Genomic DNA, 26,972 nt, shown 5'->3' with positions numbered 1-26,972 from the left:
AAGGAAGTCTTTTTTTCAAGACTTAATATCTTGATTATCCACTTCTAGAATTTCCTCTGGGTTGTCTTTGGATACTTGCTTCACTATGGGGTTATTCTGTCCATTGTCCCTCCTCGAGCACAGTTGACCTGTCTTAGCTGGATGTACGAGCCCAAGGAAGACAGCACCTAGTCCCATTCCCACAGCACAGGAGTAGAATGCAGCCCTGTAATTTTGTGTAATATCCACAAGGACACCTAGAATATTTGATAGGATAATGCAGTAAGTTGCTTGTTCAGGGAGTTTTGCATTATACTGTATATACACTACTATTCAAAAAAAATATTTTTTTAATGCTTTTCTTACTTTCTATTCATCAACAAATCCTGAAACATATAACCTGGTACTGTATATTAAGCAGGACAACTGTTTTCAACATTGATAATAATAAATGTTTCTTGTTCACCAAAACAGCATATTAGATTGTTTTCCTAAGGATCATGTGACACAGAGTGATGGCTTCTGAAAATTAAGCTTTGGCATCACAGAAATAAATTACATTTGAAAAACACTGCTCAAAAAATGTAAGGGAACACTTAAATCATACATTGGACCTCAATTAACAAAATTATGTTACAATGGTCAATAGAAACCCAAATATTCAACCCACTTAGGGCTGGATTCAAAATGCCACCAAAATAAGTAAAAAAGTAAAAAACTGAAATTACCATCTGATTGAACTTGCATGAATTTCCTCAAAGCAACTCTTAATATAAGTAAGTAGTGTGTGTGGCCCCTACGTGCCTGTATGCACTCCCGACAACAGCATGCTCCTGATGAGATGAAGGATGTACTGGGACATCTCCTGCTAGACATGGATCAGGGCATAAGTGAGATCCTGGACATTCTCCTGGTGCTCCTTAGTGGCTTGGTATGCTCTGATACAACGTCCCATAGATTCTCAATTGGATTCAGATGTGGGGAACGTGAGGGCCAGTCAATGGCATCAATGCCTTTGTCATCCAGACATTAGGCCATTGCACCAGGAGGAGCCCAGGGCCCACTGCACCAGTGTAAGGTCAGACAGTGGCTATAGGATATAATCCTGGGACCTAACAGTAGTAAGGGTACGACCTTCCAAGGATATTCCTCCCCAGACCATCACTGACCCACCACCAGAAAGTCATGCTAGATAATGTTGTAGGCAGCACAATGTTCTCCATGGCATTTACAGACTCTTTCAAGTCTGTCATATGTGCTCTGATCCCTGATGAGAACGAGAAACCAATGGCAGACCGGCAGACCTGCCAATTCTGGTGTTCACTGGCATATGCCAATCAAGCTGCATGGTGCTAGTCTGTGAACACAGGTCTCACAACAGGTCATCGGGCCCTCATGCTGCTCTCATGCCACCCTCAAGGAGTTTGTTTCTGACAGTTTGGTCAGAAGTGCATACCAGTAGCCTGCTGGAGGCCATTTTGGGGGGCTCTGGCAGTGCTCCTCCTGTTCCTTCATACACAAAGGATCAGATAGCAGTCCTGCTTCTTGGCCCTCCATACCAGTCCTTTCTATGGTCATGGCCAGCTCTCCTCATGTAATGGCCCGTCTCCAAGTATCTCCTCAATGGTCATGAGACCGTGTTGTGAGACACATCAAACTTCCTTGTGATGGCACGTATGGATGTACCATCCTGGAGAAGCTGGACTACCTGTGCAACCTGATTGGGTTGCAGGTACTGCCTCATGCTACAAGTAGTTAGAAGACCCCTAAAGACTAATCAGTCAGGAAGGATAACGAAAGAGCAATTGTCTGTGGCCACCGATTTCAAAACCATTTGCTTTTTGAGGGTGGTCTTGTTTTGCCTCTCCAGTGCACCTGATGTCACTTTCATTTGCACCAAAGCAAGAGAAACTGATTCTCAATCACTTATGCTTCCTAACTGGACAGCTCAGATTGATACCCTTGAAGTTTAAATAATTTTTTTTAGCAGTGTATATTACAGTAAAAAACAGTCATTAATTTATCATTCGAAAAATCTTACCAACCTCAAAACTTTGAATGGTAGGTCAAAACATTTAATTTTTCTTACCTCCTAATGGTGGACCAGCTAGTCCTGCAAAGCTCTGAATACAGACGTAGATGCCTACAGCTAAGGGCATCCTCTGGATCCCTACAACATCATCCTCTGCCAACATTGGGATGTGCGTGGATGCAATGTTCCCAAGTAAGAAGCCATAAAGCACACAGCACACCGCCAGTCCCCAGAAGCCATTAACCACAGTAAACAACACCAGCACCAGGAACATTAGTGACACGCATCCGAGAAGTATGAAGATCTTCCTGAAACGCCCCCAGTTCAGGACCCATCCGATGGAGAGACGTCCAAAGATCTCAGCAATGGCCATTGTTGACAGCATATAGGCAGCCTTGTCCCTCTTGGTACCCAAACTGGCACTGAGCTCCACCACATATAGCTGTGGGGCGAAAAAGCCCAGGGTTGCAAAAAGGCCAAAGGCTGAATAGCATAAGAAACTGCCTTCTTTTAGTACAGTCAAATCCAGGAGATTGTTTTTGGTTGACATGTCCTGTTGTTTTGGAGGGATCTGAAGTGGTTCCGCTTCACTCTGTTCCTTCCCAGATTTAAAACCCCATTTTAGCTCATCAAGTGACTGTACACCTGAATCTCCAGAGCTAGCAGAGCCTTGCATTTGTTCTTCAGGAAGAGAGCATGTGATCTTCAGCTCAGTATCTGTTAGAGAAGTCTTTGGTTTGATGACTATGGGACGGAGCAGAGCCCCACAGATAACTGTGATGCCCTGTAACGTTCCAATCACCACCATTGTGTACCTCCAGCCAATTAAGTTCTTAAGAGCTGTGAAGGCTGCAGATACAAGAAAGCAATATGTTTGACTACAATTGATTACAATTATGAAACACTTATTTTAACATAATGAGACATAATATGTGATGATATTACATTGCAGATGAGCATGCCTGCCCTCACCTGGAGCAAAAGCAAATATAGCAAATGACTCTCCAGTGGAGGCCATGGCTGTGACCACAGAACGACGTCTGCTGAAGTACTGGGACAAGATTGTGACGGTTGGCAGAAATGTCAGACAGTAGCCGAGTCCTACAGAAAGGAAGAGGCATCTGAAAATCATTAGATGCTTTGTTCATCTTGGTTTTGCTTTTAGTTAGTAAATCAAACTTCTTAATCAAACATATAAATGACTAGTTTTTATTGCACCCAGTTTTACTTGAGCGTTTGGCTAGCACTGGGGTCACTGGTACTGCTCTAAAATGGTTCAAACTCATATCTCACTGACAGGAAACAGTTTGTACAAATGAAAAACATCAAGTCATTCTCATCCCCATTACACCAAGGAGTTCCCCAAGGCTCAGTGTTAGGTCCCCTTTTGTTTATTATTTACATCCTCCATCTTGGTAATATTTTTCGGCACTTTGGTATATACTTTCACTGCTACGCTGACGACACTCAATTGTACATTTCCACAAAACCCAGTATTTCATCATGCCCCACTGCACTTATTGATTGTTTACAGGCCATCACATCTTGGATGACAAAGAACAAGCTCAAACTAAATGGCAATAAAAGTGAAGTTCTTCTCATTGGTACCAAATCTACACTCTCCAAATCCCCACCCATCAGTATAAGTATTGAAGGCTGTCTGGTCCCTATCTCCTCTCAGGTCAAAGGTTTAGGTGTAATACTGGACTCTACTCTCTCTTTTACTTCACATATTAACAATACAGTTCGCATAGCTTTTTTCCACTTACGTAACATTTCTAGACTCCACCCATCACTCACTCAGCACTCAACCCAAGTTCTTGTTCATGCCCTTGTCACCTCACGTCTCGACTACTGTAATGCCCTTCTTTTCGGTTTACCCCAAAAGCTCCTCCAACGACTTCAAAATGTCCATAACTCTGCTGCAAGAATTATTACCCACACAAAATCAATAGAACACATCACACCGACCCTTAACTTCACTGGCTCCCAATACTCCAAAGAATTCAATACAAACTCCTTCTCCTCACTTTTAAGGCACTTTGTAATCTTGCTCCCACATATTTGTCTGATTTGCTCCATCCATACAGTCCCTCTCGTGCCCTCCGTTCCTCTTCTTCTGGTCTCCTGTCTATTCCTTCAGTTAAAATGGTCAAAATGGGGGCTAGGGCCTTCAGTCACGCTGCCCCTGAACTCTGGAACTCATTACCCATTCATATCCGTCAGTTGGACTCTATCAACATTTTTAAATCAAAGCTCAAAACTTACCTCTTTAAATCTGCTTATTCACTGTAATCCTTTCTGTTTTTATTTATTTATTTATTTTTTATTTTATGTATTGGTGATTTATTGCTTGTGTTTCTGTTGCAAGGTGTCCTTGGGTGTCCTGAAAGGCGCCATTAAATAAAATGTATTATTATTATTATTATGATTTTCTCACCCTCAAACCATGGATATATAAAGCCCCGTTCACACCAAGCACAATAACGATGAAGATAACTATAAAGATAACGATATTAGCGTCCACACCAGCAAACGATATCGTCTGTCGCTTTAAATTCTCTAGCACATTATAGCAAGATGGATTCTGATTGGCTGTTAGTGTTTTTATCATTCATCAGTTGGAAAAAAATTGTTCTGGAAGTGATTTCAACTATATAGTTTCTTTGTGCTTTTATCATTATAGTTGCTGCTATTCTGTAATACTGAGAACGATTTTTAGAACTGTATCTTTATCGCTATCTTTATCATTATCGTGCTTGGTGTGAACGGGCCTTGACTCTCTTCTTTTAGACTAATACAATCAGAGTTATTAAAAAATATCCTGGCTCTTCCAAGCTTTATAATGGCAGTGAATGGTGGTCGAGATATTGAAGCCCAAAAATAGTATATCCATCTATCAAAAAAAGTACTCCACGCGGCTCTGGGGGGTTAATAAAGGCCTTCTGAAGTGAATTGATGTGTTTGTGTAAGAATATTATCCAAATTTACAGCTTTATTGATGTTGATGAGAGAGTGGCGTTTCACCGGATGAAGTAGGTGTAGCAAAAGCTCCAGAGAGAATATGATAGTCATCAGTCTCCTCTGGTTTGAGGGTGTACATCATGGGGTAATTTTCATTTTTGCGTGAACTATCCCTTTCATGCATCCTTGCTGAATGAAATATTAATTTCTTTTTAAAAAAAAATGTTTGAACATTTGTGTATATATAGTAGCCTACAAGGCTTTACCTACCTGTCACAATCCCAGTAGTGAGGTACATCTGATTGATGGAGCTGGTGAATGCTGTTGAGATTGTGCCCAGAGATATGAGAAATCCGCCAAACATCACAACTGGCTGGAAGCCAAATCGATTACTCAGCACTGATGATAATGGAGCTGAAGAGACATGGATGGCAAAGTTACATAAATGAACTCATATAAAAAAAGAGTAGGCTAAATATACAGCTATGAGGAGTCAAGCTAGCAAATTATTTTTTTAAATTTCAGTTACAAACCTTACCTGTGAAAGTCATAACAAAGACACATATTGAAATGATCCAAGAAACTCGACTGTTGCTCTCGCCAAAGTCACTCATTAAGTCCTTGAGAAAAATCCCAAAACTTTTAATAACCCCGTAAGTGAACATCTCCACCAGGAAAAAGGCCACAGCCACAATCCAACCCCAACCACCATCTGGGACCTCTGAGTACACTTTAGAGCCAAGACAGCCCTTTAGTCGGAAAATCCACTGTGCCATTTTGACCTGCGACCTGTGAATGTGACAAAAAAAAGTAAGATAAAGCTAAGCTATAGTGAGTAAATAAGTGAATTAACTTTTTACAGCCACTCAGATCCATCAGTATAAACTGTATTTGGGCACAACCATGATCATTCCCATTTGTAAAGAGACATTTAATTTGAAAGTAGACACTGTCAAAGATGAAAAACTTAACTCAGATATACATGCTTAATAATTCTATAAAACCACTGCAATATCAGCTATTAAATTAGTTTAACCATTTCATGGATCAGGTTTTGGGACAGAGGTTTCTGTAAAGTTGAATTTCTGATGTGTGCTAGAGACCAGTGTTGTTATTGTTAACTAAAATAAAGCTGAACTAAATTGATCATATTATCACAATATATGTTCATATTTATATAAATGACTCAACTAAGGCAGCTAACTGAAATAAATGAGTACTGATGAAATGACTAAAACCAAAACTGAAATAAAATATAAAGCTAAATAGCTTTATATTTTAAAATAACAAAAAAAAAAACAGCAAGGGGCGTTACCAGTGGGATGTTACGTCATGATAGGGGCGGCGGGACACGAATGTCAACAAACTGAAGCGCAAAACAACGACTGAAATATTTTCATTGATTAAAATCATCGCTCGGCATTAGGTGAGGAGTAATTAGTCTCATAATATTAATATAAGTCATTATAAAGCGTGTGTTTGTTAAAATCCTTCTCGTCTTTCCCAATGTTAGGACAGCGACAGCTAACATTATTTTAGAACAGCTCTATTCCTATCATATCCAGACTATAAAACTTTACTGATTTAACTCCTCAAAGCATCTGTAACAGCACACCTGTGGCATGACGTAATTGTCACAAATAAACATATATTAAGTTTAGTTCATTTAAAAATCTTTGTTCATTGTTCAATACGTTTGTTTCTAAATCACTTTGTACGTTATCTTGCACCACCTGCCCCATCATGATTCCAGCAAGAACGGGTTTTCTCAGTTTCTTGTCACGTGGTCGTTTATATGGTCAGGACCTCTATACAAATATAAACGTGTGGGTTTGTGCCTTCCTGCATACATATGTGTGGCGCGCGCACTACCTGACCCATGATGTTTAACCCTTTAGTTGTAGTCGTCATTTAACCATTGATATACTGTAACATTGAACAGTCAGAACTAAAAAAAAATGCATACCTTATCCTGTCAGTGAGAGGAATGTTGTTACTCCACTGCTGTACTGTAGTCCATGTGGTGCTGCTTCCACTGTCTCAAACACTGAGCTCCTCTATGGTGGGAGGTAACAGCTGTTGAGTAAGTTGAGGATTGGTTTAAAGTCAATGTTGAATGAAAGGCCACACCAGCAACCCCCCATTTCCCTTGAGCTGGAATGTCAAAACATGCTGTCTCTTCTCCCCCGCCATAGTGTAAAGTGGGAGCTGCAGGAGTGACTGTACTGAATGTTTAAAACGGACTGGTGCACTAGGTAAAGTGTGTTATATAACAGTTAGCAAGATCTGCTCAAACCAACAGTGAAAAGGCTTTCCTCAGAGACGTCCAAAGGGCTTTATGCTATGAAAAACTGCAACCTCAGATAGCGTTTGGTTCCTATGTGATTATAGCATACTGTTAGTTTGACCGATCTTTACTGATCATATCATTATTAGGCCTAAATTCTACATCACATGCTGCCTTTTACATTACATTAGTAAATTCATGCAATTCGGGGGTCTTCAGTCTTCTTCAAGATGAGAAACCCTTGGTGGATAAAAAGATGAAGCAGGATCCATTACATATTCTATCAAATGCCTGAAATACCATCCATATAACACCATATTAATGTAATTAGATACTTAATAATTAAGTTGCCATGTTGTTAAAATAACTTGATGTTACATTTGAATGTTACTTAATACTTTAAATGTTTGAGGGATAAATTAACGTGTTTACTTTTAGTTTGATTGAAGTTAACATAGTATTATATTTAGTTTAATGCATATTTTCTTTTGAGTTTGAAATCAAACTAGCCCCCTACTATATTAGTTTTTATTCATATTTAGTTTATTTAGTATTAGTATTTTGTTTTTATTTCTTCTGATTTCATTTTCATTTTAGCTACATTTTAGTAATTGCGTTTTGTCATTTTTAAATATGTCTACATATTTTATTTCAGTTTTAGTTTTTATTAAAGTTCAAATGAAAATGAGACAGCTGAAATAAAATAATATGAGAAAATAAATAAAATAATATTTTTTTAAATATTTAATTTGGATTAATGTTTATTTTATTTCAAATAACAAAAAATAATAGTTTTAATTTTAGTTAGCTATTATAATAATAACCCCCATTGAAGATATCTGGTTGCCTGTTTTTATTAATCATGCTGTTTTTATAGTTGTTTTTCCCCTTGTAAGTAGCAATCGATGTATAAGTAATTATGTGTCAAATAAATCATAATTTAAATGTCGTCTTCTTTTTAGGTTTAACATAAAAATGACACAGTTTGGATTGTGTTTACTGCTTCTGTTCTCTGGACTGATTCATCATATCAAAAGCCATATTAAAAAGGAAGACAAAACTAGTGAAAAGGAACGACCCAATTTCATAATCATCCTAGCCGACGATATTGGATGGGGTGACCTCTGGGTGAACAGGCCTGACAGCTCCACACCAACACCCTGGCTGGACTCATTAATGCTGAAGGGCAAAAGGTAGTGTTATCATTACCGACGCAGTTTTGTGCATAATTATGTCTAATTTTTGGGGCTTATGTCTGGTGATTTGCAGATTCACAGACTTCCACTCTCCTGCCTCCACATGCTCGCCGTCACGTGCTGCCCTCCTGACCGGCAGACATGGGCTACGCAATGGGGTCACTCATAATTTTGCAGTGGGGTCAGTTGGGGGGCTGCCACTCAATGAGACAACGTTTGCTGAGCTCTTGCATGATGCAGGTTATTATACAGCCATTATCGGTAAGTGCAGAAACACAAAAGAACATACAGAGAGAAACGCGATTAAAATCCTGAGAGCAATGAACTCTACATTGTGCTGTGATTAGCTCCTGATTAACAAATAAGCATCGTCACCTTGGCAACTAATAAGTCTCCTAAGCTAAACTTATTATATGTAATAATATTTCAATTCCAGTTTTCTTGTATTGATTTTAAAACAGGAAAATGGCACCTCGGACACAATGGTTCCTACAATCCTGTTCATAGAGGTAAAATCCAGCAACTTAATATGTGATTTTTTAAAAATTAGTTTTCATTTGTAGATTTTATGTTCATTTTAATTTGAGTTAAAATTTCAGTAATTTTGTTGTGTTTTGGTCATTATTTTAAATATGTCTATATAGTTTTTATTGATTTTTATTTCAGTTTTAGTTTCAGCTATTTTAGTACATCAAGTTAAACTTAATGAAAAAGAAAAGTTTTTATATTTTATATTAGTTAACGTTTATTATATTTCAAGTGATGAAAATGTTACTTAAAACAGTGAAAAATAAATAATATTACTTAATTTAATAAGAATTTTCTTGACATGGATTTTTTTTTCACATTAAATTACATTTTTATAAATACATTGTAATTATGGTCTAACATTATGTATTTATTTTAAGCCATGTCATGAGAAAATCCTCACTTTTCTGTGTTTACACTACAGGTTTTGACTATTACTTCGGTATTCCTTATAGCAACGACATGGGCTGCACTGACAAACCAGGTCTCGACCTTCCCAGCTGTCCACCCTGTCTCCGCAGTCAGTATACTGCTAGGTTTGTGTTACTATTCAGGCCATATAGGTCAAAAACACACATCAGATGCCACACATAGCCTGAGGTTTTGTATGCGTCTCAAATATGTTGAAAAATCTTCTCTCAGCAGGAAGCATGAAGAATGCTACACTAAAGTGGCATTGCCTCTGTTTGAAAATGAGACAATAATTGAACAACCCTTGGACACATGGAGCCTTAAAGACAGATATGCCACAGCAGCAGTCAATCAGATATTCACTGCCAGGTTTGTTCACCACTTCTATATATGATTTTATACCTATATTATGATTTCGATACCGACATAAAACTCCATAATAGCCTGCCTTCTGGCAAATTGTGCTTGTAAGTATTTCTAATAACTTCTGTTGCACAGATTGTCCCCCCCCCAAAAAAATTCTGTACTATTAATATTAGTATTACTGTTTTAAAGGTTATTACACCACTTGAACTTCCTGGTAAAATATATGTAAATTCAAATGGTTTTAATTAAATAGGTTTTAGGTATTAAGTGTGAAGCCAAAACATTCTTGATTAAAAATGGATTATAAAAACACACAGGGGACTTTGATCAGTGAATATAAGGTCTCTAGTCTGCAAACAAGTTTACTGGGCAGGCAAAGTTGCGGTGTTGACCTTTGACACAGTCTAAGGATAGATCATCATCTGTTGGGCTGCATGTGCAACCAAGTCTCATCTATTTCTCATTTCAGCTGTATACTTGTACAGAGACCTGTGACAGTTTCAAAGCCAGTATCACTACAGTCCTCATATACATCTGTTTAAATAAATAGATAATATATTGACATTGGGCCAGTAACCATTAAGTATGAGATAACAATAGTATATAATATTTTGTATATTATACACGTAGGGGATAATGCATGGCTAGCTGTGCATTAAATGATTTTAATTCACGACGTGGAGGCCAAGAAACACCCAATGCAAAGCGCATTAATGCATTAAAAGGCACAGCTAGCCGTGCATTATCCTGCTTATACCATGGTCAATTGTCACCACTGACAACAACAAGTTAGCGCTAGTATTCTGCCTGCTTCAAATCAGACACAGAGATGAAATAGTGCAGTAAGATCACATTTATTTGAATTTATTATCAAGAGAAAATAAGAGAGAGAGAGAGAGGGAAGATTGTGGATTACCTGTGTCGGCGTGTCTCTCTACAAACAATGAAGCTGTGTTTAGTTACTTAAAAATCAGGGAGGATGCTGAGGAATATAATGTAGTGATCTCGTATCTAGGCTATTTTATTAATAAAAGTAGCGGAGTGGCATTGACAACAAGTTTCTGTGCGTCAATGTGTGTCCATCTGCTATCTCCAACCTCTCTTTCTCTGTGTGTGTGTGTGTGTGTGTGTGTTTGTGTGCATCAGTTAAAGCAGTGCATCAATGTAGAAGAGTGATTAAACTGACTTGGAAATACCTGTGCATTATACGGTTTTAATGCTTACCTGCCAGCCAATCAAATCGAGTATTCAAACAGACCATGGTATAATATTATATTATATTGTATAATATTTTGTCTAAATTAAAAATAAAACACTGAACAATACAAACTATTGTTTTGCATTCTACAGATTCAAGATTCAAGATTTTTATTTGTCACATACACAATTATACAGGGTATAACCAGCAGTGAAATGGTACAGGTGAATTTAGGCATCACAACATTATAATACTGTTTGAAATTTGGATATTTATTTTGGGATTTGCTAACGAACATTTAACAGTGTTATTAAATTATTAGTGATTTTAAAGATGAACAGTTTGTGAGCATTAAATGATGGCAGGAGTAATCTAACTGTAAACAGAGTAAAAGAGCATGTACAATTAAATTTACAATATCAACTGATACCAGTACTCTACTGTTTGGGGTCAGTCATTTTTTTAAAATAAATTATTCATTTGATTCAACAAGGATGCATTAAACTGGCAGAAAATAACAAGTTAATTATAACAGTTTAACAAAGGATTTCTAACTAAAATAAAAGCTTTTTAACTTTCTTTTCATCAAAGCGTCGTGTCATGGTTTCCACAAAAATATCGTATTGATTTCTGAAGGGTCATGTGACACTGAAGACTGGAGTAATGATGCTTAAAATTCACCTTTGCCATCACAGGAATAAATTAGATTTTAAAATATAATAAAATGGAAATCTGTAGTAATATTTCACAGTTGTACTATTTTTACTTCATTTCTTCTCAAATAAATGCAGCTTTAGTGAGAAAAAGAGACTTCTTTCAAGCATAAAATAATCCCCCGACATTTGAATAGTGGTGTTAAAAAAATCTCTAATATCTCCTGATGGTACCACTACACTCTCTATAACAAACTTACCCTTCTGTCACTGTACAATTTGGGTATTAAATGTTTTGTGTTAATGTGTCTGTGTAGCATTTCGAAGAAGCAGCCGTTCCTACTGTATGTGGCTCTTGCTCACATGCATGTCCCACTGTTCCATAACGCCTTCCTAAACGTTACGACACAAGACCCTTACACAGCCAGCCTCAGTGACATGGACTCTTTGGTGGGGACAATCATGCAAGCGGTCAGCACTGAGCAGTTGGAAAACACATTGATATGGTTCACTGGTGAGTTATTTTACACATATTTACAATAAGGACTCATTTGGGTTAGTTGTTTTACTAAAAAGTTGCTTAATAGTAATACAATGCATCAATTTCTAAGGTGACAATGGCCCGTGGGAGCAGAAATGCCAGTTTGCTGGGCATGTTGGGCCTTTTGTTGGAAAATGGCAGACGAGCAGAGGTAATGAAGTCTCATTTATTGAAAATAAATTGTATTTTTCTGTTTTTAGAAGATGTCATATCTTTAATCTGCCAAAAATAGAAGATATTTAATGAATGAAGTTCCAGGTTTTTCTGTGGATGCAGATTTCATGCTTGTGTCTTCAGTTGTTTTAGATAACAAACCCACTAATTGAATTATCATGTAATAGTCTGTTTTCATTTTTCGGAGCAGGTGGCGGCTCAGCCAAGAGAACCACATGGGAAGGAGGTCATAGAGTTCCCACAGTGGTCGCATGGCCTAAGAAGATCAAACCCAACAGCACCAGCAGCGCCCTGCTGAGGTACTGGAAAATTATGAACATTGTGTAACATGATTGTTTTGTTTTCAATCTATGACGTCTGGCTTTAACTCCTTAGTGGTCTGGATATCTTTCCAACTATTCTCTCCCTGGCTGGTGTAAAACCACCATCAGATCGACGCTATGACGGCATTGATATAACTGACATTCTGCTCAATGACTCTGACACAGGCCATAAGGTACAAGTGTGTTTAGATGACACATCACTTTTACAGACCTAAACAAATATTTGTGAAATTTGCTCTCACTGGCCTTCTGTAAATTCTCGTTCCCGTCTTCAGAGTCTCATGCATCCAAACAGCGGTGCTGCAGGACAGTTTGGTGACCTTCAAACCATCAGGCTGAAACATCACAAGGCATTTTACATCACAGGTTTCTGTTTATTAAAGACTTCCACTTAAAAATAAGATTGAAGAATCAATGTATTAATTCAAGAATAAAACTGTAAATAAATATTTTTTTACATTTAAACATAGACTTATTTTGGTTTATTGAGGACTTAATTACAAGTTAAAAATAAAATGAAAGAATCAGGGTATTAATTCAAGAATAAAACTGTAAATAAATATATATTTATAAATGACAAATACATTTATTTTAATCTACTTAAAGTTTGTTTATTATTTTAAACTGTTGATTTAATTAGTTTAAATGTAGAATAAAACTGTAAACTAAAAAGTCAAATTTTTTTTAAACTGAATGTTTATTGGTTTTTAATAGGAATAAAATACAAAATACCACATATCAAAATTACATGAATCAAGTCACATTTTTAAATAAAAAAAAATAAAATTTTAAAGTATTTATTTAAATGTTTAAAAATGCAGTTAAATGTAACATTAAATAATAAATGAATAAATAACTATTTTTAAATTGATAAATAAATAGACATTTGAAACTTTTACATTTTTTAAATTCATGTTTAAAAAATGTATTAGTGAAATAATAAATGAAGAAATATAATTTTCTATGAATTGACAAATAAATAGACATTTTAAACGAATTATTTCTTGTTTAAAAATGTAATGTAACAGCAAAATAATGAATTAATAAATCACATTTAAAAAAATCGAGGTATTTGAAACAGTTTAAATTGTGTATAAAACATTACTTAAGTGAAACCATAAAATAATACATTAATAACTCACTTTGAAATGTAACTTTTAGTCTAAAGTTCAATAACTGCTTCCATGTATGAGCTGTCCAGTGGTATTTTTTGGTTGGTGTAATGGTTTTGATGTGCTCTTTCAGGTGGATCAGTGACATGCGGTGGAGGAAGTGGACAGCAGCAGTATCACGACCCCCCTCTGATATTTGACCTCTCACTAGATGAGGCAGAGGAGAGCCCTCTGAACCCTGAGAGTGAGGAGTACAGATCTGTCTTGAAGGAAGTGGAGATAGAGAGGGAGGCTCTGCTATGGGACATTGCCACAGATAAGGTATCATCGGCCGACTACAGCGTGAATCCGGCTGCAGTCCCCTGCTGCCAGCCACACAACCCCGCCTGCCGATGTCACAGTTTAAAATGAGGTCAGTCAGCTCAGCCTTGAACACAGCACTGTTTGTCAATGGGCTAGATCACATCAACATATTGAAAGCAAAGTGGTAAGAGCATAGTTCAAATATTGAGCACAATGTCCCAGAAAACCTAGACTAACAAAAAAGAATGTGTAAAGCTAAGGTTGTGTAACAGGAAACTATAGATTCCAAGATGTTGCAATACATTTCTATTCTGCATTTTCATTATGAACTAGACCAGGCGTTTTCAAACTTGGGTCAAACCCCAGCGGCCTGTAACAGGGGTAATCACAATTACTGATCTTTATATTTCTAAACAAATCATGAGATTAATAACTTTCATTCCTTGAGAGCTCAATTTTTAACAATATGGAACAATCGGTCACACTTTAAAGTCCAATCCTCTCTGTTAACAAACCATTAACTAAGACTTCTGCCTCAATAAACTCCTAATTTGCTGCTTATTAATAGTTAGCAAGGTAGTTGTTAGATTTAGGTATTGGGTAGGATTAGGAATGTAGAATATGGTCATGCAGAATATGTGCTTTATAAGTGCTAATAAACAGCCAATATGCTCATAACTGGCATGCTAATAAGCAACTAGGTAATAGTGAGAATTGGTCCCTATACTAAAGTGTTACCAAAAAGATTTGTGTATCTTACATTAATGTATGAAAAATTATAGTTATTAGTTAATTATTTAATTTTTTTTAAAAAAAACTCTTTATAATTTTAAAGGTGCGTTTATATTTAGGGAGTATATAATTTAGACAATTCAAATATGAATGTATGAGATGCAAATAAAAATAGATGGAAATATTTTGTTTAATTTGATCTTATGAGTTTTATATAAATGACAAAATGAATGAAAATGTGTTATAACAACTGGCTTTCTTTTTCCTTAGTTTGATACCGTGTCTCCATCTTGTGGTTATACTTGTTGCAATAATGGTGACTGCATAACTTATTATTGGATCGATTAATATTTAAGAAACTGATAGTATTGTATTTTGTTAATTACTTTGGAAAAAAACTTATAATCACCATAGCAAAAAAAGCATTAATTAAATTACCAGCTTTTCTGACAAAAGCACATGAATCTAAAATCTATATCCAATTCATGTTTTAAAACACATTTGAACATAAATATTACATTAATAACTCATTTTAAAAAGCAGTTTTAGAATTAGTCCAACTTTCATTGGCTGCTCCTATGTGTGAGCCGTCCAGTAGCTTTTTTTTTTTTTACTTATTTGGTCAGTTAATATACTGGTATTGGTTGGTATAGTGAACACATGGTTTCTGACGTGTTCTCTCAGGTGAATCAGTGGACACTGAGTTTCATTTCAGCCTCTTATTCTTTATTGGTTTGCTGTTAGTAAGCACATTGGTGAATCCAAGCATACATACAGTAATGAACACCTGCTCTGGCACTCGTGTACAATGTATTATAGACCAACAGATGTGTCACATCACGAGTGGGGCTGACTGAGACATTCTTATACTCTTCACAACTTACTGTTAAAAATGTAACTTTAACTTAAATCCTTTAAAAACAAATAAAAAATAATTTAGGATGCAACTGTGAATTCATATTAGTTACTGTGCTGATTTGGCTAAAAATAACATCTGTGCATAATAAAAGATCAACGTGTCTCAGAAAAGTACCCTTTTCTGTCAATCAACAAGCAATTCCCTTTTGAGTACGTTTCTGTTCCCTTATTAGTATTACAAGCAGTAATACATCACAGCAGAATATAGAAGAACAGTCAACGAGCAGCTTACTTGACCTAGTGAAACATTAAATCAGGATGGGGAAAATAAAATATATTATCATTCCAAACAATGTGCACTGTAATTGATTATGCATTTTGGGGTTATTTTCCTTAGCTCAAAGTTTCTGTATGGAAATTAGTGTTCTGACCATCAATTAAGCAACAAAGAAATTAGATACCAAAGACCCTGATATATAAAAACATGGCATTCTTAACAGCCACACTAACACTAAACATACCAATATAATTTAATTATATTAAAAGGATTGTTCACCCCTAAATGAATATTCTGTCATCACTTACTCACCCTTGTCATTTTCATAAAATATATTAAAACACAAAAGAAGATACTTCTGAATGTTTCAACTGTACAATGAAATTAAGTTGGGTCCAAAACAACACTGGACAGAAAGACATTTTTCCAAATATTATCCTGTGTTCCTCGTTCAGGTTTGGAAGAACATGAGTGTGAGTAAAAGTTGACAGAATTTGACATTTGGGCCGAACTATCCCGTAAATTACCCAAAGTTCCAGTAGAGCAAACATGTGACAGCAACATGTTTTTACAGTTGGGAGAAAAAGGAAAGTGACTTAAAAAATCAGTTAAAATCTGGTTTTGCTAAAATAGAAATAGATTAGCAACATGTCATGGGGTAATTCCTGCAAATCATACAAACGCAGAAATATTTTGATTAAGAATGGTGAATATTAGAATCAAGGTGCCAAAGTGATGTACACTGCTTTTTCTCGCCCGTTACCACGGTTTCATAACTATTTGTTGCGTGTGCAATTTGCTCACAATCCTGAATGGCACATTAGTAATCAGTGCATTATCTGTGTTTGTTCACATTGTTTCTAGAGAAAAACTACAGCCCGGTCTAATCATTTAGTGTATCTTCTGTAAACAGTCTGGAACTGAACACATCAATAGTGGATTAATGCATTCACTCACACAGTAGAAAAACATCTTGGATTTTGACTGGGAAAGAGCTGAAGGGAGGACTTTTTGATAACTCTGTCCAATCTATGACTGTACCCACGGGAATTAGTATCTGGTTTGTGGGTAGTGATGATAGTATGACTGTCCATCTCGTGACATTGCATTCAGTCCATCTCAATGGCTTGTAAAACAAGCGTGTTGACATCAGCAGTATTATCATCATCAAGGTTACTGACAGTCTCTGTCACAGCGGCCATTGGCGTGCTCACCACTTCCTCAATTTCTTCAAGTATCAAAATGGCGCTGTCAGGCTTAAGACATTTTGCATCGAGCTTGTACACTTCCCCAACATGCACCTCATTCTCATTCATGGCTTCTTCCTGGGCAGCAGCGTCTTCATCACTGACTCCATTCTCCTGGACCACATGTTCCTCTGTTATCTCAGCTTTATCTTGATCTTCAATATCTGGCGTGTTCTCCTCACTAGCATCATGGAGTTCAACATCTTCTGCGGTTTCAAGTAGCTTCTCAGCATCAGCACTGAGATCAATAGTAACTTCATTTTTATGGATCCTTTCTCCTTGATCTTCTTCATGAAGGATCTTATCAGGGGTTTGTCTCACAGTGCTATCCTGTTCAAGTCCAACATCTTGACTTCCCTTCTTGGCTTCATTGATATCATCAGTCTTTTCCTCGATGACTTCGTCTACTGAGGTAACGTCAACTGCGTCTTCGGCAACAGACGTTTCTTGATCAAGATCTCCTTCATTGTGCGCATCTCCTTGCTGAAGCTTGTCTTCAATGAGTCTGTCTATCTGTGGAGCTAGATATTCACAATCATAACTTTGTAGATCTTTGGCATCTTCATCAAGCCTTTGCATTTCTTTTGAGCCAATGTTTCCATCCTCTTCCTCAGTTTCTACAGAAACAGGGTTTGGGTGGACTTCAACTACTAGTTTAATGTAACTCTCTCCCTCTTGAGGCAGCTGCTCATGGCCGATTCCCTGCTTCTGGTCAAGTGCAGTCTGTTCTGCATCACTCTGTCTCGACTCAGAGTCTGAAACAACTGTAAGTTCATTTAGGGGCCCACTGGATGTGGCTCCTTGACTTTGTAATGAAGGGAGGTGAGGAGCAGGGCTGTAAAGAGATGTATATCATTAGGAGAAGGTAATCTTAATATTACATCAGCAAGTGCTTTATGTTGTTGCGGCTGGTTTTTAATTTTTTTTTACCTCTCTACAGATTCAAATGGAACAGGGGTGGGCCATAACTCTTGGACCCCATCCCCTTCCTCCTGCACCCAGCCACGGTTAGAGGAAGCATAAGTCAGAATGACTTCTGTCACAGTGTAAGGGGTGTGACCCTGCACACAATCCTCAATGTGCTTGACAGGAAGCTGAGTCTGCAGGAAAAGATGGAGCTGGCTATCTGACAGGCATACTGTCATGTGCAGCACTCTGTATAGGAAGACAAAAGCAAATAATTTCAGGAATACTGCGAGTTAAAATGAAAATTTCTGTCCTATTTTACATGCCATTCTTAATTCTCCCAATTTTAAAATGCTTTGTAAGAAGTAAGCAACAGAAGATTTTAAATAAAGAGCTAGAACTGACTGGTCTAAGAAGCTCTGAAGACCTTTTCTCCTTCTTTCAATGAAGTCATCATTAATAAACGAGAAGAAAGACTTTTTCGGCAGATCAGGAACAGGTCTGTGGGAAATACAGTGATGCATTATGGGTTACTATAAAAGGGAATGCAATGCAGAAAAAGTCACTACAACAGCAAATTGTTAATATTGCTTGCAGTAAATTTAAATAAAATTTAATTATATATATAATTTTTTTTTTTAGGTGCACTGGCTGAGACATATATGCAGCTATACAGTCATTTGTTTATACAAGGGAACTTACACCAGACCAGTGTTCTTTTGCAGTTTTTTCTTCAACCACACAAACTCGCTGTATCGCCGCCTCACACAGGATGTTTTGGCAGTGAATACTTTGCTGTTTGTCTGGTGACAGAAACCAAGTAACCAGATGAGATAACAAAAGGGCAGATAAAAACAAGTGTTGAACAACAGAAGAATAAAAACACATATAGTGAAAGAGTGATATATCGGCCAGTATTTGGCTATTAAAATGGTGTCTGCTTATGTAAAGAAGTTTCATGCATCTTCAAAATACCAGTTTCAATAGAAGCAGTTTTGTGTGCATTAATTTGCATTATTTATAATATATCAGACACAGCCAGTCCTGCCCTATAGATATCATTATACACATTAATTATGTTTAACTAAAAAACTAAAAACTTATGTAGAAAGCAATAATGATGTAAGGACATGGCTGTGATTTAATCAACACCAAAACTGTAACCAATTGATAGTTTTCACGTGACGTCACACCCTTATAGGAACGCCCACCTGGAGGGCAAAACGAAGCTTTGCTCCACTGACCGCCAGCTATTTTTACGCAGTTTGCATCAAGTAATAATGTAGTAAAACGCAGATATTAAAAGGCGAGATTCAGTGGACACCTTATTGATCATGTATATTTTGTACAGGCAAGAGGATGAAGCCAGAATATAAACGCAATTTGCAAAGTTTCACATTAAATGGCTTCCCATAGAAAACCATTAGAAGGAAAACACTGAACCATTAAGCGGACTGCGTTCATGTTCTCGGCCTCATCTGCTTGCAGTGTGAAGCATTTCGCCATTGTTGGAGTTCATCAACTATGCATCATTAATGTGGCGATTACTGAATTTGATCTTTTAATATTACTGTTTTAAATATATTAAGGCACTTTAAGTGTTTTTACAACGTTGTGTCGCACTGTTTATGATTGCAATATTGGTGCTTAATATGGATTGCAAATGGCGAAAACTTGCATTTTGTTTAGAAATACCTTTTGAAAAGTGATCTAAATATTTGCGGCTGGGAAACAGATGAAAAACTGACACGCTTGTGCAGCAGTTCCATGGATGTTTTGCCCTCCAGGTCTTCGAGCTGGTCACATGACTAAAAACTATCAATAGAGGGGGTGTTGATGTTATTCTTAACATTTAAATCTGTTTTGGTATCTAAAGAAGTATTAAAAAGTCTAAAGTCGTGACGTATTGTCAAGTATGGTGACACATACTCGAAATTGGTGCTCTGCGTTTAACCCATCCAAGTGCACACACACAGCAGTGAGTAGTGAACAAATGCACACACACACACACACATACACACACACACCCGGAGCAGTGGGCAGCCATGCTGCAGCGCCCGGGGAGCAGTTGGGGGTTCGGTGCCTTGCTCAAGGGCACCTCAGCTGTGGTATTGAGGGTGGAGAGAGCGCTGTACATTCACTCCCCCCACCTACAATCCCTGCCGGCCGGGGACTCGAACCCGCAACCTTTCGATTACGAGTCCGACTCTCTAACCATTAGGCCATGACTTCCCCAAAAAGACTTTGGAAGTTGGAAAGAGTCACATTATTAGATTATAATCTTGTAATATTAGAAGTCCTTGAGGCAAAAATACTCACATGAAGGAAAATTTTGAAGTCCACATACGAGTTCCACGACCCTTCGTTTTGAACGTGAGGATCCTGAACTCTCACAGCAATGAACTCCTTTTTAAAAAAAGTTAAAAGAAACATTTTCAAGACCAAAATATACAAATATCAAACATTTATGGCATTTTATACCTTTAAAAGGACAATCAAAACCTCTTGTGTCAAATCAGCTGTTTTGTAATCTGCGGTCTAAATATCTAAATGACCTCATTGCTTTAGTGCAATATTCAGATCTGTCATTGCACATCACACAGACAAACTGGAAAGAATAAGAAAGAGATCTTACATGATGATCTTGACTTTCGATCATCCTACCAAAGGTAACACGACACACTGAACATCTGTGGAAAAACAGTCACTGGAACATGAGTCATCAACCACAACAAAAACATCCCTTATCATGCAAGTTTTTTTCTTTCTTTTCATTTTTTTTAACTTACATGATTTTGTCTTTTCTGTCTTTGTTTTTCCATAACTTGTGGAAAGCAAATATTTTCAGAAATCCACATAGGGAGAAATCACCAGATTCCTCAAACCTGGTACTGTCTACTCTCCAAAACATCACTAATGGTTGATTTTAGTATCCAGGGGACAAATATCTCCAGACCTGCTCTTTTTAACCCTTGTGATGAATCACCTGCCCCTCCTCTTCCTCTAAACGGCCATTAATCATGATTATTTGTCAGTTCTGTGGTTAATAATGTGATTACATTTACATGATTACAGAGTAAATGCATCTACTTTTCGCAATCCTGCGTAGAAGGATACTTTGGCATCAGTGTAGCTTTTAATTCGATTACTTGTTGTCTCCTATCTGTCACAGCACCTTTTACTCAGAAGAATAGCTAAAAGATACATTTATTGGTATGATACTTACTGTAATAGTGCTCTATTCCAGGTTGAATTTCAGGTAAACGCAAGTTAATAAGCTCATAGATACGAATGTCAAAAATAAAGTAAAATTCGTACCTTCATCCCATCCGTCCGTAATAAATAGTGATTTTCCTTAAATGTCACGCATACAGATAAAACAGATTAGAAGTAAGTTATAAAAACATTATTGAGAGTTTGCGAGTAACGTGATCAGTTTCGTTTTTCTTCAGCTGTGAATATATAAACAATCTGAGGCGAGACACTGCCATCTGGGGTAGCTACGGGTAGTTAGTCTGCTTATGATGCTAAAACTAGCAAGTAGGGCCACTAGGTTTTGAGACACAGCCAATAAATATTGCTTATCTTTTCCTTGTAACGAAAATACAATAAGAATTCTCTGCTGACTACATTAAGGCAAAATAGCACAGGTGAATATGGTAAACAATAAAATATTTTCCCGTGTCAAAGTCGAAGAGCATAGTTGTTTTGTATTATATATTTATTTTTTTCAGGTTATGTTTAAATATGCAAATGAGGCATTCGCTAATTAAATATGCATTATTTTCAATTATTTCCTGAAATCTGGGGACAAACTTGGCCGCTGTTAAGAACTAGCCTAACTAGCAGTCAGTCTTTGAATTCAACTTTCTATGTAACCGACTTAAAGCTATAACCATTCAAAAAAGAAAAACAAGAAAAGATGACTAACTTAAGAATATTTTCGTTGAAGAGTTAAATATTAGTGTTAAAGGTTTTCCAGAGGGAATTTTGGCTATCTCTTTGTATTACTCCATAAATCAGAAAGTACTATCAATAGCCAAATAAATAAATAAAGGAATGTTTTAGGTGTAAAATGTTACAAAATCAGGCAAGTGATACATTAACAAACACCTAGGCTATATAAAAACATTAATAATATAAATAAGAATAAAGTTTGTGGTAAGTGCTGCTTAAGTGGAGATTTAACATCCCTTAAAGATGTGTATTGTAATTGAAATCTACAGACACAAACAGATAAAGTCATTGAAATGTGTATTAAGAATGTTTTCTTTTCACAAGTCTGAAAATAGATAAGTTAAGGAAGCAAAATCGACTAGTACCGTAATAAACAATGGTTAGTCTTGCATAAAAGACTTGCATAAAATGCTTATTTTGACTGGAAGGCGCAGAAATATATGTAAGTTCTGGTATTATACTACTAAAATCTTAATATTGTGACACTGGTGCTGTTTTCAGTTGTGAAATAGTGTCTGTTGTCAGTAATGATGAAGGATCAATTCTACATGGCGTCTCAGTGGAGTGTTGATTGTAAGAACTTTATCCGCTGTAATCTTCTTTAGCTTCTGTTGCATGCAGGTGGGGATGCCATATGGAGCTGCAGAGACAGACAGGGACAATGAGACATCGGTTTGATAGCCGATAGCTGATTTGAACGTGCGTTCTGGCTGGTGAGTTTATAACAATAAAAACTTAGTGGATATTTGTTGATATTTGTTCTTTTCCAACACAAGAAATGGAGGACGCAGCGGTCCGACAACAGAAGCTGGACACTCATGTTAGTATCTCAGAAATAAATGTCTTTTGATTAGACATATACTTTTGTGTTGCATATTTTATTAAGAGGGTTTTCTTTTTAATATTATTTTACCTTTGAGATTATAGTCATGCTTAAAAGCATATCTCTAGATTTTCTGCTTCGTTAGGTTTTGAGGATCTGTATCTATACTGATGGCATTACTGGGTAGTTATATATCTGATGTTTAACAGCAGTTCATATCATGTCAATTCTCATAGCGTTCGCTTTTAATCAAGAAACAACAAAGAAGAAGGGCAGATGCCCGGATGATCACAGCGAATCAGGACATTCGTCCCAAGACACGCAAACAGAAAGCTGAGTCTGCCGATACAGCTTTAATGATAAGCCAATCTCAGAGCAACATTTCCCTCAGTGGTTTGCAATCACTTACTTTGTATTATTGTGAACACGTTATGTTGTTTATTACTCATTATTTTAATTTTGTAGATTTTTATAGAAAATAACACCCTGCCTATTTATTTTCAGACACACAACCTGAGCAGATTTACGAAAACACGGTGGAAGAGATTTGTTTAGAAGAGCTGACCGTTTCATCCAGGACAGAAGAGACTTCGGAAGAGGTTACTCACTCTGTTCTGGTCATCGCTAAGAAAATTGATCTAGACATCAGCCCGCAGCACAGTGCTGAATGCACTTTAGACACAGAAGGCCAGGCAGATGGAAAGAAAACTAAGAAGAATGGTGTTAAAAAAGGGCAAACAAAATGTAAGTGTTTTTCTATTTTCAATTATAACTTTTGTATCTGCCTTTGCGTGATATGCCTTTACATTTTGTTGAATTGCACATTCTAGTACTTGAGGCCAAACCTGCATTTGAAGTGGAGGAAAATAAGGGGAAAGAGAAAAAAACAGTGAAGAAGAAGGATAAGACAAACGAATCTAAGGAGAAAGTGAAGAGCGAGGAACACTCTTGTAAGTGTACCGGAGATGTGTCTCCATTGTTAGGCATGATACAAGTTAAAGGCCATTTCCTGTCACACAGCCCAGTGCCTCATCCATAAATAGGAAATAACCTGACACTGGCATTGTTATCATTCCAACTCGGGGTATTTTCCAGCAGCTCAGACTGATTCAGTTGTGGAAATCAACATTAACGAAGAGAAAAAACCTGAAACAGAGAGCGAGGATGAAAGAAAAGACTGGACAAAGAGCCCCGTCCCTCCAACACCGAAGAAAAAACAACATCCCAAACCAAGTATAAAAATCTAATGATATATGGCTTCATATTAACCTTTTTATTTCATGATGGCTTCTTTTGATCTGGCCTGATTGTTAAAATTTGTTTTCTGTCGTTGTAGCGAGATGTCATCTCAGTGACAGTGAGGAAGAAAAAGAGGACAAAGAGGAGGAGGATAAAAAGAGGGAAGCTAAAAAAACACCAAAGAAGTCTAAAAAAGGAGCAGAAAATGATGACAGTATTGCTTCTTTAAACTCCAACTATAAGGAGCCTTCCTCTGATAGTGATTCTTTGGACATGGGAAAAGTAAGATGCAGTCTAAATTCATTTGTTTAGTGTTATATATACACTGTGTGTTTGTGTATATTATTTATGCATTTTACTTTTCCATTTTAATTTGAAACCTAATAAGCAATTTTATTTTGCCCTTTTCATGAATTAAACATGTCTCTATAGTTTTTTAGTTCTTATAGTTTTATTTATAGTTATTTTAGTACTTGAACTTAAACTAAAAGTTTATTTGTTGTATTTTATTTTATTTCATTTGATTATTTCAAGTAATGAAAAATGGCATTTTTTATGGTTTTAGGTTTAGTTGAGGTTAATACAATAACCCTGATATTTTTTTATTTCTTGTCCAGTCCTCTCCTATGTCTTTGGAGGATCTGGAACAGTTTGCCATGCGTCCTGCTCCAAGAGATGTGACTATTCAGTGCAGGATCACCAGAGACAGGAGGGGAGTGGAGAAAGGCATATTTCCCACATATTACCTTCACATGGAAAAGGAGGATGGGAAAAGGGTTAGCAGAAGTGTGAATAAAGAAAAATATGAAAAATGATGTCTTTTTCATTGCTTAACATATCATTGTTCTCTTGTCCAATGTTTCAAATGGGTAGATCTTTCTGATGGCTGGCAGAAAAAGAAAGAAGTGCAAAACGTCAAATTATTTGATATCAATCGATCCTACCGATTTATCCAGAGATACTGAGAGCTACATAGGCAAACTAAGGTCAGTACCATTACAGTGCCTTATCAGAAATATTGTTTGCGATTCTGCCCATGCTAAAATATATAATTTGTCTCCTCAGATCAAATGTCTTTGGGACTAAATTCACTGTGTATAATAATGGCGAGAATCCAGAAAGGAAGCCATTCATTAAAGAAACGGATACGCTGCGACAAGAGCTAGCAGCTGTATTTTATGTAAGATGCTAAGTGTGTGCAGTTTTCTTCTTTAGATGTCTACATTATATATATATTTTAATTTATTCTGTTTTAATTGCAAAAAAGCTTACATTTTTCTTTACTGTCACACAGGAGAAAAATGTTTTGGGTTTCAAAGGACCTAGAAAAATGACAGTAATTATTCCTGGTATGCATGAGAATGATGAGAGAGTTGTTATTCAACCAAAAAGTGTGAGTATTATGTTGTTGATCACTTTTGATAATCAGTCGCAATATTATGTTTCTTCCTTTGGATATACAGTATATTACCATTCAAAAGTTTGGGGTCCAAAACATTTTTTTTATGTTTTTGAAAGAATTCTCTTATGCTCACCAAGGCTGCATTTATTTGATCATAAATAGAGTAAAATTTGTAATATTGTGAAATTTTATTATAATTGTAAATACCTGTTTTTTGTTGTAATATGTTTTAAAATGTAATTCATTAATGTGATGGCAAAGCTGAATTTTCACGATCTTTCAAAAAATTATTCTGATATGCTGATTTGGTGCTCAAGAAACATGTATTTTTACTCTCAGTGTTGTGTTGCTTAATATTTTTTGGGGAAACCTAAATACATTTCTTTTAAAGATTTTTTTGATGAATATAATGATCAAAAGAACAGCATTTATTTGAAATAGAATTATTTTGTATTCTTTTAATGATTTGACTAATTTAATGTGTTATTTCTGTATAAATGTATGAAAAAAAAGAATATTTACTTGCAAATATTTCTCACACTTCACTCAGATAAAAACGAATTATGTGTTTGGTCCACTGATTAAATCAGCTGTTTTATATATATTTATTTATATATAATGAAAATGAAATCTCTTTTGCATATCCCAGGAGCTGGAGTCTCTGCTCACCCGATATGAGAATGGAAACAAAGAGAATCTTGTCACCCTTGTAAATAAATTACCCAGCTGGAATGAGCAAACTCAGTCATATGTGCTGAATTTTCATGGCAGAGTTACTCAGGCATCTGTGAAAAACTTTCAAATTGTCCATCCAGATAATGGTGAGTTATTATTTTTACTGTCTTTGTATTTGTAGTTGCTATATCATATAATATATGAAAATATTACAAATTCTAATATGAATGAATATCTCTCTCCAGTGGACTACATTGTGATGCAGTTTGGGCGGGTAGCTGAAGATGTGTTTTCCATGGACTACAGCTTTCCCATGTGTGCTCTACAGGCGTTTGCCATCGCTCTGTCTTCCTTCGATGGCAAACTGGCCTGTGAATGAGCGTCATTCATCTGTATTTGCTTTTCTTTCAAAAAGAGATTCTTTGCATTAATTTAAGATTTAAAAGGTGAATGAATGAACTTTAGATTTAGCTATTATCCACAAATTACAAATGAATGTACAATAGATCATTTAGTTGTTTTATTAATTATCTACAATTATACAATGTATAATTTTTTTCATATTTATTCTCTCTTTAATTGCTAAATTCAACTGCCTGTTTCTGAGACTGTTTAAGCAAATAATTTTGTTAGGTGTTTTAATTTTCTTTCTTAGGCTATATGAAAAAAGAAAGATTGACGTTCCTTGTTAAATAAAAACTTGAATTTATATGAGGCTATATTATACAGTTATTCTTCATAAACTTACATTCACCATCTTACAGATCTTCATTACTCTTGCTTTTTGAG

General features: G+C 36.3%; 4 protein-coding genes across 16 annotated transcripts; 2 read left to right on the top strand and 2 right to left on the bottom strand.

The window, feature by feature from the left end:
- Window positions 1–15: 15 nt before the first annotated feature.
- Window positions 16–7,093, bottom strand: LOC306852021 (monocarboxylate transporter 7-like; the record flags this gene model as incomplete). Its single annotated transcript, XM_079388602.1, has 6 exons — window positions 6,942–7,093; window positions 5,514–5,764; window positions 5,246–5,389; window positions 2,984–3,112; window positions 2,069–2,860; window positions 16–236 (listed from the first exon to the last, which is right to left on the bottom strand). Exons 2-6 carry the CDS (start codon window positions 5,749–5,751, stop codon window positions 16–18), a joined length of 1,524 nt encoding a protein of 507 aa, XP_079244728.1. The 5' UTR covers window positions 5,752–5,764; window positions 6,942–7,093.
- LOC306852020 (arylsulfatase G-like) lies at window positions 6,308–18,509 on the top strand. Of its 2 annotated transcripts, none has more exons than XM_079388601.1 (13): window positions 6,308–6,401; window positions 8,225–8,455; window positions 8,532–8,719; window positions 8,920–8,967; window positions 9,411–9,522; window positions 9,632–9,766; window positions 11,932–12,128; window positions 12,226–12,306; window positions 12,520–12,628; window positions 12,705–12,825; window positions 12,928–13,018; window positions 13,898–14,176; window positions 18,122–18,509. In XM_079388601.1, exons 2-12 carry the CDS (start codon window positions 8,238–8,240, stop codon window positions 14,173–14,175), a joined length of 1,578 nt encoding a protein of 525 aa, XP_079244727.1. In that variant the 5' UTR covers window positions 6,308–6,401; window positions 8,225–8,237; the 3' UTR covers window position 14,176; window positions 18,122–18,509. The 2 variants fall into 2 exon arrangements, with proteins under 2 accessions (XP_079244727.1, XP_079244726.1); XM_079388600.1 differs by having other exon boundaries at window positions 6,310–6,401; window positions 9,629–9,766; window positions 18,122–18,498.
- LOC306852022 (uncharacterized protein) lies at window positions 15,426–21,546 on the bottom strand. Of its 2 annotated transcripts, none has more exons than XM_079388604.1 (7): window positions 21,406–21,546; window positions 20,723–20,777; window positions 20,407–20,493; window positions 18,790–18,890; window positions 18,493–18,588; window positions 18,112–18,336; window positions 15,426–18,016 (listed from the first exon to the last, which is right to left on the bottom strand). In XM_079388604.1, the coding sequence occupies exons 2-7, from the start codon at window positions 20,744–20,746 to the stop codon at window positions 17,044–17,046; spliced, it is 1,506 nt and encodes a 501-aa protein (XP_079244730.1). In that variant the 5' UTR covers window positions 20,747–20,777; window positions 21,406–21,546; the 3' UTR covers window positions 15,426–17,043. The 2 variants fall into 2 exon arrangements, with proteins under 2 accessions (XP_079244730.1, XP_079244729.1); XM_079388603.1 differs by having other exon boundaries at window positions 21,314–21,543.
- Window positions 21,118–26,941, top strand: LOC306852019 (protein king tubby-like). Of its 11 annotated transcripts, none has more exons than XM_079388596.1 (14): window positions 21,118–21,346; window positions 22,666–22,743; window positions 22,821–22,864; window positions 23,104–23,260; window positions 23,372–23,611; window positions 23,698–23,817; window positions 23,966–24,100; window positions 24,204–24,388; window positions 24,724–24,882; window positions 24,980–25,092; window positions 25,172–25,286; window positions 25,401–25,499; window positions 26,158–26,329; window positions 26,429–26,941. In XM_079388596.1, exons 3-14 carry the CDS (start codon window positions 22,823–22,825, stop codon window positions 26,560–26,562), a joined length of 1,671 nt encoding a protein of 556 aa, XP_079244722.1. In that variant the 5' UTR covers window positions 21,118–21,346; window positions 22,666–22,743; window positions 22,821–22,822; the 3' UTR covers window positions 26,563–26,941. The 11 variants fall into 11 exon arrangements, with proteins under 11 accessions (XP_079244722.1, XP_079244717.1, XP_079244725.1 ...); XM_079388592.1 differs by lacking the exon at window positions 21,118–21,346 and adding an exon at window positions 21,572–21,746 and having other exon boundaries at window positions 23,963–24,100; XM_079388597.1 differs by lacking the exon at window positions 21,118–21,346 and adding an exon at window positions 21,597–21,737.
- Window positions 26,942–26,972: the final 31 nt, after the last annotated feature.

The sequence above is a fragment of the Barbus barbus genome (genome assembly GCF_936440315.1).
Source record: "Barbus barbus genome assembly, chromosome: 32".
NCBI lineage: Eukaryota > Metazoa > Chordata > Actinopteri > Cypriniformes > Cyprinidae > Barbus > Barbus barbus.
The sequence above is the reverse complement of the archived record's forward strand: the minus strand, read 5'-3'. Positions and strand labels throughout refer to the sequence as shown.